The sequence below is a fragment of the Nymphaea colorata genome, chromosome 9 (assembly GCF_008831285.2).
Source record: "Nymphaea colorata isolate Beijing-Zhang1983 chromosome 9, ASM883128v2, whole genome shotgun sequence".
NCBI lineage: Eukaryota > Viridiplantae > Streptophyta > Magnoliopsida > Nymphaeales > Nymphaeaceae > Nymphaea > Nymphaea colorata.
In genome coordinates this window covers 2,474,956-2,488,699 of record NC_045146.1, presented here as the reverse complement: position 1 = coordinate 2,488,699, position 13,744 = coordinate 2,474,956, and the positions used below count along the sequence as shown (strand labels likewise).

The 13,744-nt window shown below is 37.2% G+C and overlaps 1 protein-coding gene across 1 annotated transcript; it reads left to right on the top strand.

Moving 5' to 3' along the window:
• Positions 1 to 8,390: 8,390 nt before the first annotated feature.
• LOC116260207 (galactolipase DONGLE, chloroplastic-like) lies at positions 8,391 to 11,832 on the top strand. The gene is made up of 2 exons (XM_031638358.1): positions 8,391 to 9,646; positions 11,609 to 11,832. The coding sequence occupies exons 1-2, from the start codon at positions 8,437 to 8,439 to the stop codon at positions 11,830 to 11,832; spliced, it is 1,434 nt and encodes a 477-aa protein (XP_031494218.1). The 5' UTR covers positions 8,391 to 8,436.
• Positions 11,833 to 13,744: the final 1,912 nt, after the last annotated feature.

Genomic DNA, 13,744 nt, shown 5'->3' with positions numbered 1-13,744 from the left:
ATGAGATCATTAATGCAGGAAAAAATTGGGAAAAGATGGGCATCCCCTGTCATATAATGTCAGTAGCCAGTATCAATTTTTATTAGACAAAACTATAGTTTTAAAGCTTACCCACGTTTGGATGCTACTTAATTGGACTTGGAGTTGGACTCAAGTTGAAACATATGTACTTAGAAAATTAGGGATGTCAATACATTCGATTTGCATTTAATATTGCAAGCGAACTGCTTTGGATAAGAAGAAAAAAGTTTAACATCCAATCAAGAAATTAGATTGAATTTGGATTTAAGTAGAAATAGCATTCGATCGAATTTGGATTCAGATTTAAATAAGCACTTGATTGGATTCAGATTTGGATTGAATTTACTAATTGTGGATAAATATCTTACATATCTATAAAATTTGAAATTGAGGGAGTTCCTAACACGTTCAACCAAGGATTTATTTGAATCTGCCTAACTTGTGGATTGGTGGTACACGAAAAACGAAACCGGCAACATAGTATTGCCTCTCCACCATTAAATGATGTTCCGGTACTCCAGCCAAAGTCAGAAACGATATTGAGAGAGATATATATTGGTAATTAGGTTAGAGATGAAAACCAGACCCTTTAACATGTTTTTAGTGCAATATAATCTTAGTGTATGATTTTAAGAATAGGTTGATGCATAATATATATTAAGTTGATCATTTGTTAGACTTTAATAGTATTTTGTAATAAAAAAAATGAATCACCCCAATAACATCAACATTTTTTATACTAAAAAAATTACATTTTTCATAAAAACAATTTCAATCAAAACATATTTTATATTAAATTAGTTTTTATAACTATATTTAGACATTTATATTTTATCTAAAATAAATGTTAACAAAATAAAGTCCGGTTTTCATCATCGACTTAAGCATCTGGTTCATACAAATCTCTTTCGAGCCCTAGTCTGGTGGATCCCAACCTGTCTCATAACAATTTAGGTTTTGAAAAATGGTAGAAACTAGGACTACGAACAACTTAACAATTCCCTTTATGAGTTTTCTATTAATATGATTCACAATCTTTAATACGAGAATAAACTTTTTGGAGTGTTGCAATTTATTTTCTTTAAGGTACACGCATTCGCATATGTGGAACTTCAAGTCCGAGTGCTGAACCGTGCTTTAATACCACTGTAACGATCCGACCCACACTGAGTTCAAGCCTTTGGTATAGCAGATCCCAACTCGGCCTTTTAACAGTTTGGGTTTCAACTTAAAAAAAAAAAGGAACTAGAACAAGGAACAACTCCCTTTATAAGTCAATCAAAATCTCTCCTAACTTTCAATATGATACTAAACTTTTTAGGATGTTACATACGAGAGCCAATATATCTGCAGCGTAACTTTCTCCAAATATTTATCAAGCTGTGACATCACACGATGATATCAAATTAGTCGGCCATGCATCGACCACAACTTGGGAGAAAATTGGTCTGGTCACCGAAATTGGGCTGCTCTAGCCATAAGAAAATTAGATAACGTGGACCTTTCATAATTAGTTCCTGATGATCTAGTCTTTACCAGCTTTTTAAGGCTATAAGGTTGAAGATTGTGTGTAGTCTTTTTCATTCTTTCTGCAGCTACCAACGCCTTCAGATTGCAAGAAGTTAGTCTCATGGTCAATAATTTGCAACACTCCACACACACACACACACACACACCCCGACCAGAGCTTGCGCGCACGTGTACACTCACAAATTAAAGAGGCACCACTGACAACCCCTTACCTAACTTCTATCTTCATTCTTATACGCCAAGAAAGGCAGCCTTTGGTTTCTAGCTTTAGAGGATATTCCCTTGGCAATGAAGAAGATAGCTGCGCAGAACTGGACTTGGTCATAATGTTTAATAGAGTAGTTGACAGAAAAGAACTCGCACGCTTTCAGCTGAATATTGTCAAGGGATACCTCTGAAATTGAGGTCTTTGAAGGAAAGCTCGGGGAGAGATGATGCGCATGAGCGCATCCCTGGGCTTCAGATGCTGTCGGCGTAGAAAAGTCTGCCGATCATTTTTGAATTAGACATAGCTGATGCTAAACCATACTGATTGATACTATTCAACACAACTTGGAGTTGGCTTCAAATTCAAACATGCCAAGAATTGTACGTGTAAAAAGGTAAGCTATTACATGCAATCAAAGATGAGTGCCTACTGGAATTGGGCAAAGTTGTACCAGTCAAAGTTGTTATGAAATGTTGGTTCGGCTGGTTACGGAAGTATGACGAGTTGAGCTGACTTGAACTCGCCCATGTAAGCTCGATTCATTTAATAAACGAATGGAGCTCACGCTTGAGTTAAAGCTCGAGTTATAAATGAGTTGAGTTCAAGTTACACGAGTTCGACTCATTTAAACTCGACTCAGCTTGTGCATTTCTTGTTTGTTAATCTTTAGGGGCATGTTGACATTTTTAAATAAATTTTTAACTCTCTTTCGTGGTTTCCGTTTTCATTTAAAGAAGGAAAAATATATGAACAAGTGACATGAGTTTAAAAGAGTTGAGCTCGAGCTGAAACTCAGTTTACCAAGTGGAGCTCAAGCTATCCTCATGAAGCCGAGCAATATGTGACACGAGCTCGGCACACTCACTGTACATTCCTACAGCTGCCGTGAAAAATTCTGCTGACAGGCCAATCTATTGACAAAATCACTCGAAAGGGTTCATGACAAAAAGTCTTTTGCATGTTTACAATACTTTGCCACAAGAGTTTGTGTATTAACGACAACTACGACGATGTGGACTTTTAAAAATAGTGATGCATAGCAAAATGCATCGAACAAAATCTGTTATATAAATCTATGTATCATTTAACTAATAATGAAAATTATTCACAACTAATTGTTTAGTAGTGAGGGTTTTGTTCCAAAATATTCCTTTTATTTAATAATTGTAAAATTTGTTGAAATTAACCCAGCTGTTGGTGTCATCATGTTTAATATCAAATATGGAAAAAACCATCAATAATTTATAGTTTTCTGTTTTTAAAGATTTTTCTAGATCGTTTATGATATAATTACTTCCTAAACCTTTAAACTGCATAAAATTTTTAAATGGTAGACATCCCGACACACTTTTCTTTTTGACAAATTTAACCTTCTGTTCTTTGTATAAAATTCATCATAATTATAAATAGGTGACTGAATTTAGTAGTCGATGCAAGCCTGGTAACATTTTGAAAATATTTACAATCATAAAGTAAACAAACAATTTGATTAAAACCTTACAAACACAAAGTTTAAACATAGTCAGTAGCGAATGCCAACAGGAAATGAATAGCATACTTAAAGATGATCTACACATAGAAACAAGGGATTGAATGCAAAAAAAAAAAAAAAACAAAAAAATATTTTTTATTTTAAGCTTATAATTCGAAATCAGACTCTGTGGGATCAATATCAATAAAAAAATAGCTACCAAAAGAAAATTTCATGCCAATGACATGCATATGCATTTTATATTATAATATTTGGTTTTCATTTTTGTATACAATACATTTTACTCAGGGGACAAGATTGTTGCTGCCGTGCAATAAAGTATTCACATTCACAAATAACTAGCTAGTCTCATTTATTCTTTCGTTTTTTTTATCCTAATGCACCAATAATCTCATATAATTTGTAAGTTTGCAAATAATCTTTTAATTGTTTCAGTCGTTTTTGCTTATTAATTAGCATCTCAAATATATAATATTTGAGTCAACAATTTATCGCTAGCATTTTTGCATATTAAGTTGCACGAGTCAACTCATTATTTAAACGTAAGGATGATGTTAGAAGTACAACCAGATTCAATATCTTCATGTAATTTCTTTGTTGAATACATTAATGCAACAAATACTATGCACATAAACTAAACAAAAAAACAATATTAGCAAAAAATATCTTTTATGCAAACTGACATCGAACATTTTCGGGCAAAAACTAATGAGACCCTTAATTTGTTCAAACAATGCAAGAGAAATTTTGTTTTGCAAGATTTATTTCTACTGCATGGTAACTAAAAGGTACTTACAACATTATCCATAATACTAAAGCAGAAATATACATTACTGTTGCATATCATTCTTTGCTAAGGTTCCGTTAAAAAACTTGCTGAAACAATGAAAAGCAATCAGCTACATCTTCATATTGCCTGAGAACAAGAGAGAGCTGACAGAGGAGATATACCCACTAGCCAGTTCTTCCATGGAAGCCACCAGTGGCACTAGATACTCACACATAGAATGAACAAAAACATATCTAAATCTAATCATTGAAAGCTGGAAAAATGCAGTAATAAGTACATATTCTGTCATGCATAAAAAATGAGAAAGATTCCTAAGGTCTAAAGTAATAGATGGGAAAGTAAGATGAGAAAGAGTTGGTCTCCATTCAAAGGAGGACACTTTCACATGCCCCCTACTTTGTGTTCATGGTCTTAAAGGTGCAGCAAACATGCACGGAAAGGGCAAATTACTAAGAGATAGAGCAATGGAGAATAAAAAGTCAATAAATTGAAATCTATGATGAAATATTTTGATTAAGAGGAGCAAAAGATATGCATGCCATAAATCGGTGTGAATTAATTTATATTAAAAACGTAAATATAAGTTGATGAAATATCATATATGATGTAACAATTTCCAGAAAGTTAGTAAAAAAATACTCGAAACAGTGCATAACTTAAGTACCAACGTGCCAGAGGTACATAGAGCTTCACATGATTTAAAACTAAAAAGGTAAATTATAATTTGACATTATTTTGAGCTCATATTTTCAGTTGAATAATATGTAACTATATATATATATCATTAATTTTTATATTATGAACTATTACAAATAATATGTTCGCATTATATTTTAAAAATAAATTATTATGTTTTATATTGTGAGAACATATTACAATGAAAACATAGACACCCTTACAAAGAAGTGATAATCTCAAATTAGACTGCTAAGTCTTAATTAGGTTGGTTCCATGCATAGTACTTCTTAAGCATAGTTTGAGTTGAAATCATGCTGGAATAAAGAAAGCTCTCCGAACATATTCACTTACCTCTTTCTGTATCTCTCATGCTTCGATGAGCTAGCTCTGAGTAGAATTTCTAGTTTAATTAGCATTTCGTGCAAAATGCTATGCATCTTCCCTAGGAAACCAGTACTGTAATTTATTCAGTTCTAAGCCCACTTGCCAAAAAAGATATCATTCTGCAACGAACAAATGTTTTTGCTTGGGTCCAGAAAAATGTAAACAGGCTCATGCATTAATCTATCTTGGAAAATAATGAAAGGCAAATATATTACCAACCAAAACTTTCACCTCCTAAAACTTCATTGAAACTTGCATACGATCTGACCAACCAAAACCTCGGTTGTTAGAAAAGAAGAGCTGTTGGAATCATCCATTGTAACTAGTTGAAGTGATCATGATCAGGACTAATATTGGCGAACAAAGATTTATTTTAGTTATAACTTCAACGGTTCAGAATTGCACATGTTGCAGTGCAGTTAGCGCCAACAACTGATCATGTAATCTGTATTCCGGAAAATGATATCGAAACTCTTCCAAAGTTTACTTTTTTCAGTTAGAAAAGGTTTTCCGCCGCGTTTTTGGGACCATGATCAATAATTTCATCCATTTTTCTCTTATTGTAGAGTTGTTTCACTGAAGGCAGAATGATATTTTCCTTTAAATTGATCATGTCCATTGGTAGACAGGTCATTTTCAAGCCACATTTAAATATACACAGGTTCTTTGACCGCCCTTCTCTCTTCCTAGTTTTAGTTTGCCCCGTACTTTGACAGCCTTGATTGGGACTTAATTTCTTCCCTAATTTATGGCATTTGAAGATCTAAATAGTGGGAAATCGTTTTAGTTAGACAATTTGAAGCAAAATTACAGGCGCCACAGGTTCAGATTGCTTAACTAATAATATGGAACGAACAGCGTGAATATTTCCTTTCATGTTCATACTTGGTATAATATTATCTTATCTTCTTTATGATTTAGTGAGGATTTGCGTTCCCCAAGTCGATATATAGAAGAAATACAAAGCAAGACAAAATTATAAATCATCTACTGGACCGCCCATAGTGAAAATGCCTAGCCCAATTAATTTATATAATCGCTCACCCATCCTTTTTATCAAATTGCTAAATAAAGCGATCAAGATGTGACTAAGTAATGACTCTTGGGATATGAAACAGGTCATTGCTGCTTGATATTGGGTGAGCAGGGTTTCCCACAAGCCATCAAAAGGTTAAAGCCTCCAGAGCTTGCTTTCAGTGTCTCAAGGTGCTTCCGCCGTACTTCAATTTACATGTCAGTAGCTCCCCTTTTGTTAGATTCCCTCGTCCATTGTGCCAACCCCTTTAAAGATGCATGTAGTATGATATCTTAGTAGCATGAACAGACAAGTATTTGATCAGCCAAATCATATATGTTTTCATGGAAATCTTACATGTCATCTCTTGTTCTAGTCATAGATGGCACGCTTGTAAGCATCGATTAATAATGATATTGCATCATTTATGGATCTTTGAACTATACAAAACCAACTGCTGATGGTAGAGATGTCAAACCATGTTTCATGGCCGATGTACTTCGTATCTACATGTCAACCTGTCTCTTGTCGCTTGGCAAAGTCTATTATTGACTTGATTGAGCTCAGTTGGCTTGTTCATGTGTGTCTGTGATATATGATTGGCTTGTCGATCTTATCTCATGTCCAAATCAGAGGGATCTGACATCTCTGCCTTTCCTTCATTTCTGCCAATTTCCCAACGAATGTGAACTTATGACCATCAGAAGTTTAACGTTAATGTGGCGAATAGTAGTAAGTGTGTTCAATTACCACAAAATGGATGGTGCTGCTGCATACTGTCCATTGTTAATATCATTTATTGTCAGCCCGAACTAACACAATGGCTCCATCCTGATATGATGCGCAAGATTGAGGTTATATATATATATATATATATATATATATATAACAATTTAGATCATTTTAAAATATTTTTAATTTAAAAATATCATGAGAAACATTAAGGCAATTGAGAATAGAGACACTCTTGTAAATGTTTTATGAATCTTTTTTTAAAAAAAAAATTAAGCCAAATTCACAATATATTGACTTTATTGTTTCAAATTTGGCCTAATTTTTAGGGGAAGATTCATGGGTGGGGATGTCAAATGACCAAATCTGAATTGCATATATCCTTAACCATATATATTTTTTGGATATTCACAAATTTAAAATGAAATTCAAACAAAGAAACGTTGTGTCTGAATACAGAATCTGATTTCACAATCCGGTTCAGATTTTTACATTCATGTTTGAATCTAAATTTTGAATCAAATTTGGTGGATTTTTACATTCACAATTGTACTTAAATGTTTTTTTCAGATCCAATTGCTGAAACTCGCGGAATTGGAAAAAAAAAGGAGAGGGAAGAAATAGGATTAAAACTGGCCCAAGCGGCGCAGACAGATGGCAGGTAGTAAGCAACCACCGACCATAAGCTTTGGTGAGCTCCCCCACCCTCCAACAAGCACGCGCCCTTCATCCCCACGATGGACGGCTCTCCGTCGCCATTTCCTTTTCAAACACTCCCCATCCCCGCAGGGAAAATCAGCGTACCGCGTCAGGCCGAGCGGCGACTGCCGGAAAAATAAACGTTTATCTGCACCAAGCAGGTCCCGTGTTAGAACCTCAATGGAAACTCAGCGTTAGGTCTCTGAAAGGGACTAAAGCAGAGCCTCTCCAATCCGAGCTCTCGATCCCCACGACACAAGAATCGCTAGAAACAGAAAGAATCCCTTTAAGAGGAAAGACAAACAAAGCCTCTGTTTCAACTACTGATCTTTTGTCGGCGCCCGTCTCTCTCTCTCTCTCTCTCCCCACTATTTTCTTTTTTAAACTTTCCACTTCCTCTGGTTTCTCTCTCTGTTTTTTCATCCTCGCTTTATCAGTAAAACCTTTAAAACTGGTGTCGAAGTTAACCTGCTACTCGTGGTTACATCGCCTTCGAGTCCCTCTCTCTTTCACGCAATCTCTTTCTCTCTTTAACTACTTTTTTAACTAATGAATGAGATAGGCGCACAGACTCTTGTTTTCTTGTCAAACCATCGGAAGCGCAGCCGCAAAAGGCGATCGATTGAGTGCTCGAAAACCAACCACCGACCACGAGGGAAGAGAAGAGACCCTTGCCCCTTCATGTAGAAAAAAAAAAGGAGTCAAACCCTCGCCGAACATGCTGTTTCCAATTTATTATATCCAAATTCGAAGGAAAACGATGACACGGCATCGCCGCTGCGGGGCACTATAAAAGCTCCACGCCCCCTTCTTCCTCTCTCCCGGCCAGCTACCGCTTAGCTCTCGCTGATTAATCCTTCGTCCTCTCCGTCTCCCTGCATTGGTGGATGGCTTTCCACCTTTTCATGACAAACCAATCGCCCTGCTTGCCTGAAATCCGAACTTTCCGGCCTCAGCGGCCGGTTTTCCGGTGTGAAATCACCGTGGAGACGTCCAGGCGCTCCTGCTTATCGACCGCACCCAGTAGTTTCAAGCTACCCATTACGATTGCTCAGGAGCCGAGGAGTACTGTGCTGTCCGACATGTGGATGGAGATCCAAGGGTCTGATAACTGGAAGGGACTGCTCGACCCTTTGAACCCGATACTCAAAAACGAGATTATCAAGTACGGCGAGTTCGTCATGGCCTGTTACCACGCCTTCGACCTCGACCCCAGCTCCAAGAGGTACTGCAACTGCAAGTATGGCCGGAAGCGGCTGCTGGAGGAGGTGGGGCTGGAGAACTCCGGGTACGAGATCACCAAGTACATCTACGCCACTCCCGACATTAGCTTCCCCCTGCAAGAGACCTCCTGCTCGAGCAGGTGGATCGGGTACGTCGCCGTCTCGACGCAGAAGGAGATCGGGAAGCTGGGGAGAAGGGACATCCTGATCAGTTTCCGTGGAACCGTGACTCAGAGCGAGTGGCTTGCCAACTTCATGAGTGCACTCACACCGGCGAGACTCGATCCCCACGATCCGAGGATGGACGTGAAGGTTGAGCTGGGCTTCCTCAGCCTCTACACGTCCACAGATAGCTCCTGCAAGTTCGGCCATAAGAGTTGCAGAGACCAACTTCTTGGGGAGGTTTCTAGAATCATCAACAAGTACAAGGGAGAGGAAGTGAGCATCACGGTGGCCGGCCATAGCATGGGCAGCTCCCTGGCCATGTTACTGGCGTATGATATAGCTGAGCTTGGACTGAACAAGATTGGACAAGATGAAGAGATACCCATCACTGTTTACTCATTTGCTGGTCCAAGGGTGGGGAATTCTGGGTTCAAGAAGAGGTGTGAGGAGCTAGGAGTGAAGGTCCTGAGGATAGTCAATGTAAATGACCCGGTTACTAAGGTGCCGGGGGTTTTCTTGAATGAAAACTTTAGGGTTTTAAAGGGAGTGTGGAGCCATGCGTGCTATGTTCATGTGGGCGTAGAGCTTGCTCTGGACTTCTTCAAGATGAGAAACCCTACGTGCGTTCATGATTTGGAGAGCTACCTTGGCTTGCTCAAGTGTCCCAAGAGAGTGGTGAAGAAGAGTGGACATTTTTTCAGTAGAGCAGGTAAGTTCCTAAGGAAACAAAGAATGAACGCGTGCTGGGCATGGGGAAATGCCGCCAAGGACTTAGGAAACTTTATTCAAATTCCAACATTAATGAGAAAGAATCTAAGCTAGGACATGCCATAGATCCACCTCGTAAAAGCATGCATAGTCATTCATATACAGGTTTTTTTTATCATTGTTATTTTATTTATCTCTCCAAGAAATGTACAATATTAGCAGACAGCAGTTGGGGAGATTGGATTCAACCAATTTTGTACTCATAAATTGTGTTAAGATAGTTGGTAAAGGATTCTATCGATATCGTGTAGTCTCAACAAGTGTTCATGATTGTTCTTGCTTCAAGTTTTCAATACGTCTCCCAAACGGATCATTTTCAATTATGAATATTTTGTACATGCTATTAGGCACAATATTTGACTGAGAGCGTCCTGATTATTTTCTAACTTCTCAAGGAGATACCTGTTCTTATTCACATTCTGATAAAAGTGAAAGAGGAAAGTCCATTATACTTGATAAATTTGAGTACAGCGATTATAAATCAATAGTAAATTCTAGATTTTCTAATATTCACCGAATTATGTTTTGTCCAAAGACGACTGGTGGGGAGCCTAGAGTACCTGAGCCCTACTGGAAGCAGAGGGAGAACCCCTAGATTGCCTCTTCCGAGCCAACTTTTTCACACTAGCTAAAACCCCTAGGTTGCCTCCTGAGCAGTTATATATATATATATATATATATATATATATATAACCCCTAGGTTGCCTCCTCCGAGCCAACCTTTTCACACTAGCTATAGTGTGAAAAGGTACTGTAGCTAGTGTGAAAAGGTTGGCTCGGACGATGTGTGTGTGTGAAAAAGAATGATGGGGCAAGTAACATTTTAATTAATATCCTTGATGGAGAAAACGTTAATTAGCATTCCTTATTTTTCAACAGATTTCTTGTAACATTCCTCACTAATTCAAACACTTTGACAAGCTCTTCGTTTTAAGGTAACAGATCATATGTATTGCATCAATTACGCCTACATTTATTTGAAGTTTTCCATTACAGCATGGTAGGCAGTCGGCAGCCGGCCATGTACCCACTGAACTCTTTGGTCGACACATCACAAGCCAGGTGGCTATAAGAGAAATGGTTACCTGCACCGACGTGTACAGTGCAGTGCATAGCCTCCAATACTCCCACTCTTTAAGGGCAAAGTGTCATGCACACGAACCTCTGCACATTACAAAGGTACCCATGCGTGTATACATAACTACGTGGGAACTTTGTTGTCTCTACAAAAAAGTAATTTTTCAGCTTTTCTTAATTTTTTTGGGGTTCTCGTGGTTTGTTTCACTTTTCTATGGGTATTTTAGTCATTTGGCCATCCCTATCACCGCTAGGTCCAGCTACCAAAATTAATATGCTATGAGTCACGATAACTCCATTCCTGCAATATCTATGTGTGCAAACATCACGAGAGAAAGAGAGAGCAGATATATAATAACATTTAATCAATAATTCATATCCAGAACAATGAAGTATATATTAGAACCGGGAGGTCTTGGACAAACAAGATTTCATAAGAATGACACTCTGAGAAGGATATATAGACCCGTAATGAATGTAAAAAATAAGTAAAAGACTGAAGGAGAAGAAACATAATTTGCAGAGGTTCGGTGATAAATCACGTATGTCCACTCTCTCACCCTCAATACATTTTTCAACTCATCGTATTGGGGTCGCTAGACTATAATATCTCGAGGACCGTTTCCATCATGCGACGAATCAAGATCATGCATGATTTCAAAGCACTCTTGATAGTTTGGATTCTGCAATCGTCACCTTGAGGACTTCTCTTGTTTGTCTCATTATAAACTTTCATGCACGCTATGGTTCTGATTCTTGCTAATACCGCACCCACCAGTTTTTTTATTTTCCCTTAAGTCAATCTTGCCAACTTCATGCATAACAGATAGATTTAAATTGAGTAGAAGGAAGAGGCTTGAGGATCGAAGCCTCCTCATTGAAGCCAATAATATTATTCATCAACTTGTAATTGCTTACAAAGGAGTGCTTGAAGATGACCTTTACAAAGGAGTGCCTGAAGATGACCTTGTGGTGCAAATACTTAAGAGATTGTTTGACAGTAGAGACACTTTGGGAGTATCCCATAAACATGCCTTAATTGTGAGATAGATTCACGGGATACTAGTGTTAAAAAACTTTGTAACTTGGAAAAGACACTAGATGAAAGGAAGAAAGCAAGAGACTAGAGAAACATGAATTACGTGGTTCGGCAATTTGTGCCTACATCCACGAGAAGGGAGAGATCTAGATTCTCATTGAATTACTTCTGATTTGGTACAACTTCAATAAATAGAAGATACTGAGAACACAAAAAAAAGAATGTGATAAACATGACATGCACAACAACAAAATAGGGAACATATTTTTCAATAATGGAAAGATCTCTTTCCAAAAAAATTACAACAACTTGATCTGAACTCCCATTTTGGCACATTAGACTCCCTTCCAGAAGTCCCCAATAATCTCCCTCTCAAGTTGGTGTGCAGCCCAACTTGCTTGATATGTATTGATGTTGGTCATTCGCAAGATTCTTTGTGAAAATGTTAGCTAGTTGCATTTCACTTTTAACGTGCAGGGTTGTGATGGTACCATATTAAACATTTCCCCTGATAAAATGACAATCAACTTGTATATGTTTGGTGCACTTGTGAAAGACAGACTTGACTCCAATATATATTGTAGCCATGTTGTCACACATTAAATTTATAGCTCTTTTTATTTCAATGTTCATGTCCTTTACTAACGCTTTGACCTACATAAGTTCACAAGTGCAAGCTGCCATCACTCTATATTCAGCCTCAGCACTTGATCTCATAACAATAGATTGTTTTTTTTTTTTTTTTTCTGTCACCAAATTTCCTTCAGCAAATGTACAACAGCTAGATATAGATCTGCAGTCACTTGGATCACTTGCCCAATCAACATTTGCATACATGCTGATCATGTTTCACGAGTATTCCTTTCCCTGGAGTCCCTCTTTGATATCTCAACACTCTATAAGCAGTTTCAACATGTGTGGATCTTGGTTTATGCATAAACCGGCTTACTAGGCTAATATCATAAGCAATGTTGGGTATGGTCATAGTTAGGTATATGAGTTTACCAATGAGTATACGAAAAACCGAAACATTATCAACTTTGTGCAGCTTGCAGTTTGCCCTATCTCTTTCAATAAATCAAAAATATATTTTCGTTGGCAAATAAAAATACATTACTCAGAGTGTGGAACTTTAATGCCCAAAAAATATCTTAAAGCACCTAGGTCTTTGATTTCAAACTGCTTATTAAGGAGTTTTTTGACTTGAGCCATAAAATATGTGTCATCATCTATCAAAATAATGTCATCTACATAAACAAGATAATAATTTTTGATCCTCTAGTATAGGCAAATATGGTATAATTTATAGAACTCATTTTAAAGCTAATCTGAGTAAGAGCACCACTTAAGCAAGATAACCAAGCATGAGGAGACTGTTTTAACCCATATATAGCATTTTTCAACTTACAAAAATATCCGTTTTGGTTTGGAACACCCTGTGGGACTTTCATGTACATCTTCGTGAAGCTATCCATTCAAAAAAGCACTTTTTACATCAAGCAACATTAATTCCCACTTTTTATTAACTGCAACAAATAATAAAATTTTGATAGTGTTCATCTTGGCAATTAGAGAGAATGTCTCATTATAATCTATTCATTCAATCTATTCATTCAGTCTGCATGAAACCCTTTCTCACTAGAAGAGCCTTGAACCGTTTCACAATCATATCACTTTTAAACTTTATTTTATACACCCACTTGCATCCAACCTGTTTCTTTCCTTCAAGAAGAGGTACAAGATCCTAGGTTTGATTTTTTTTGCAAAGCAGTAAGCTCTTCTTTCATAGCCTCTCTCCACTTGCTATCCCTGTTAGCTCCATCAAAGGTTCTTGGTTCAGTCTGGAGTAGGTGTTTAACACCTAAATTTAGTAAGAGTGAGATAGATTATGAAATGTCACATACTTTTCTATTGAATGAACCT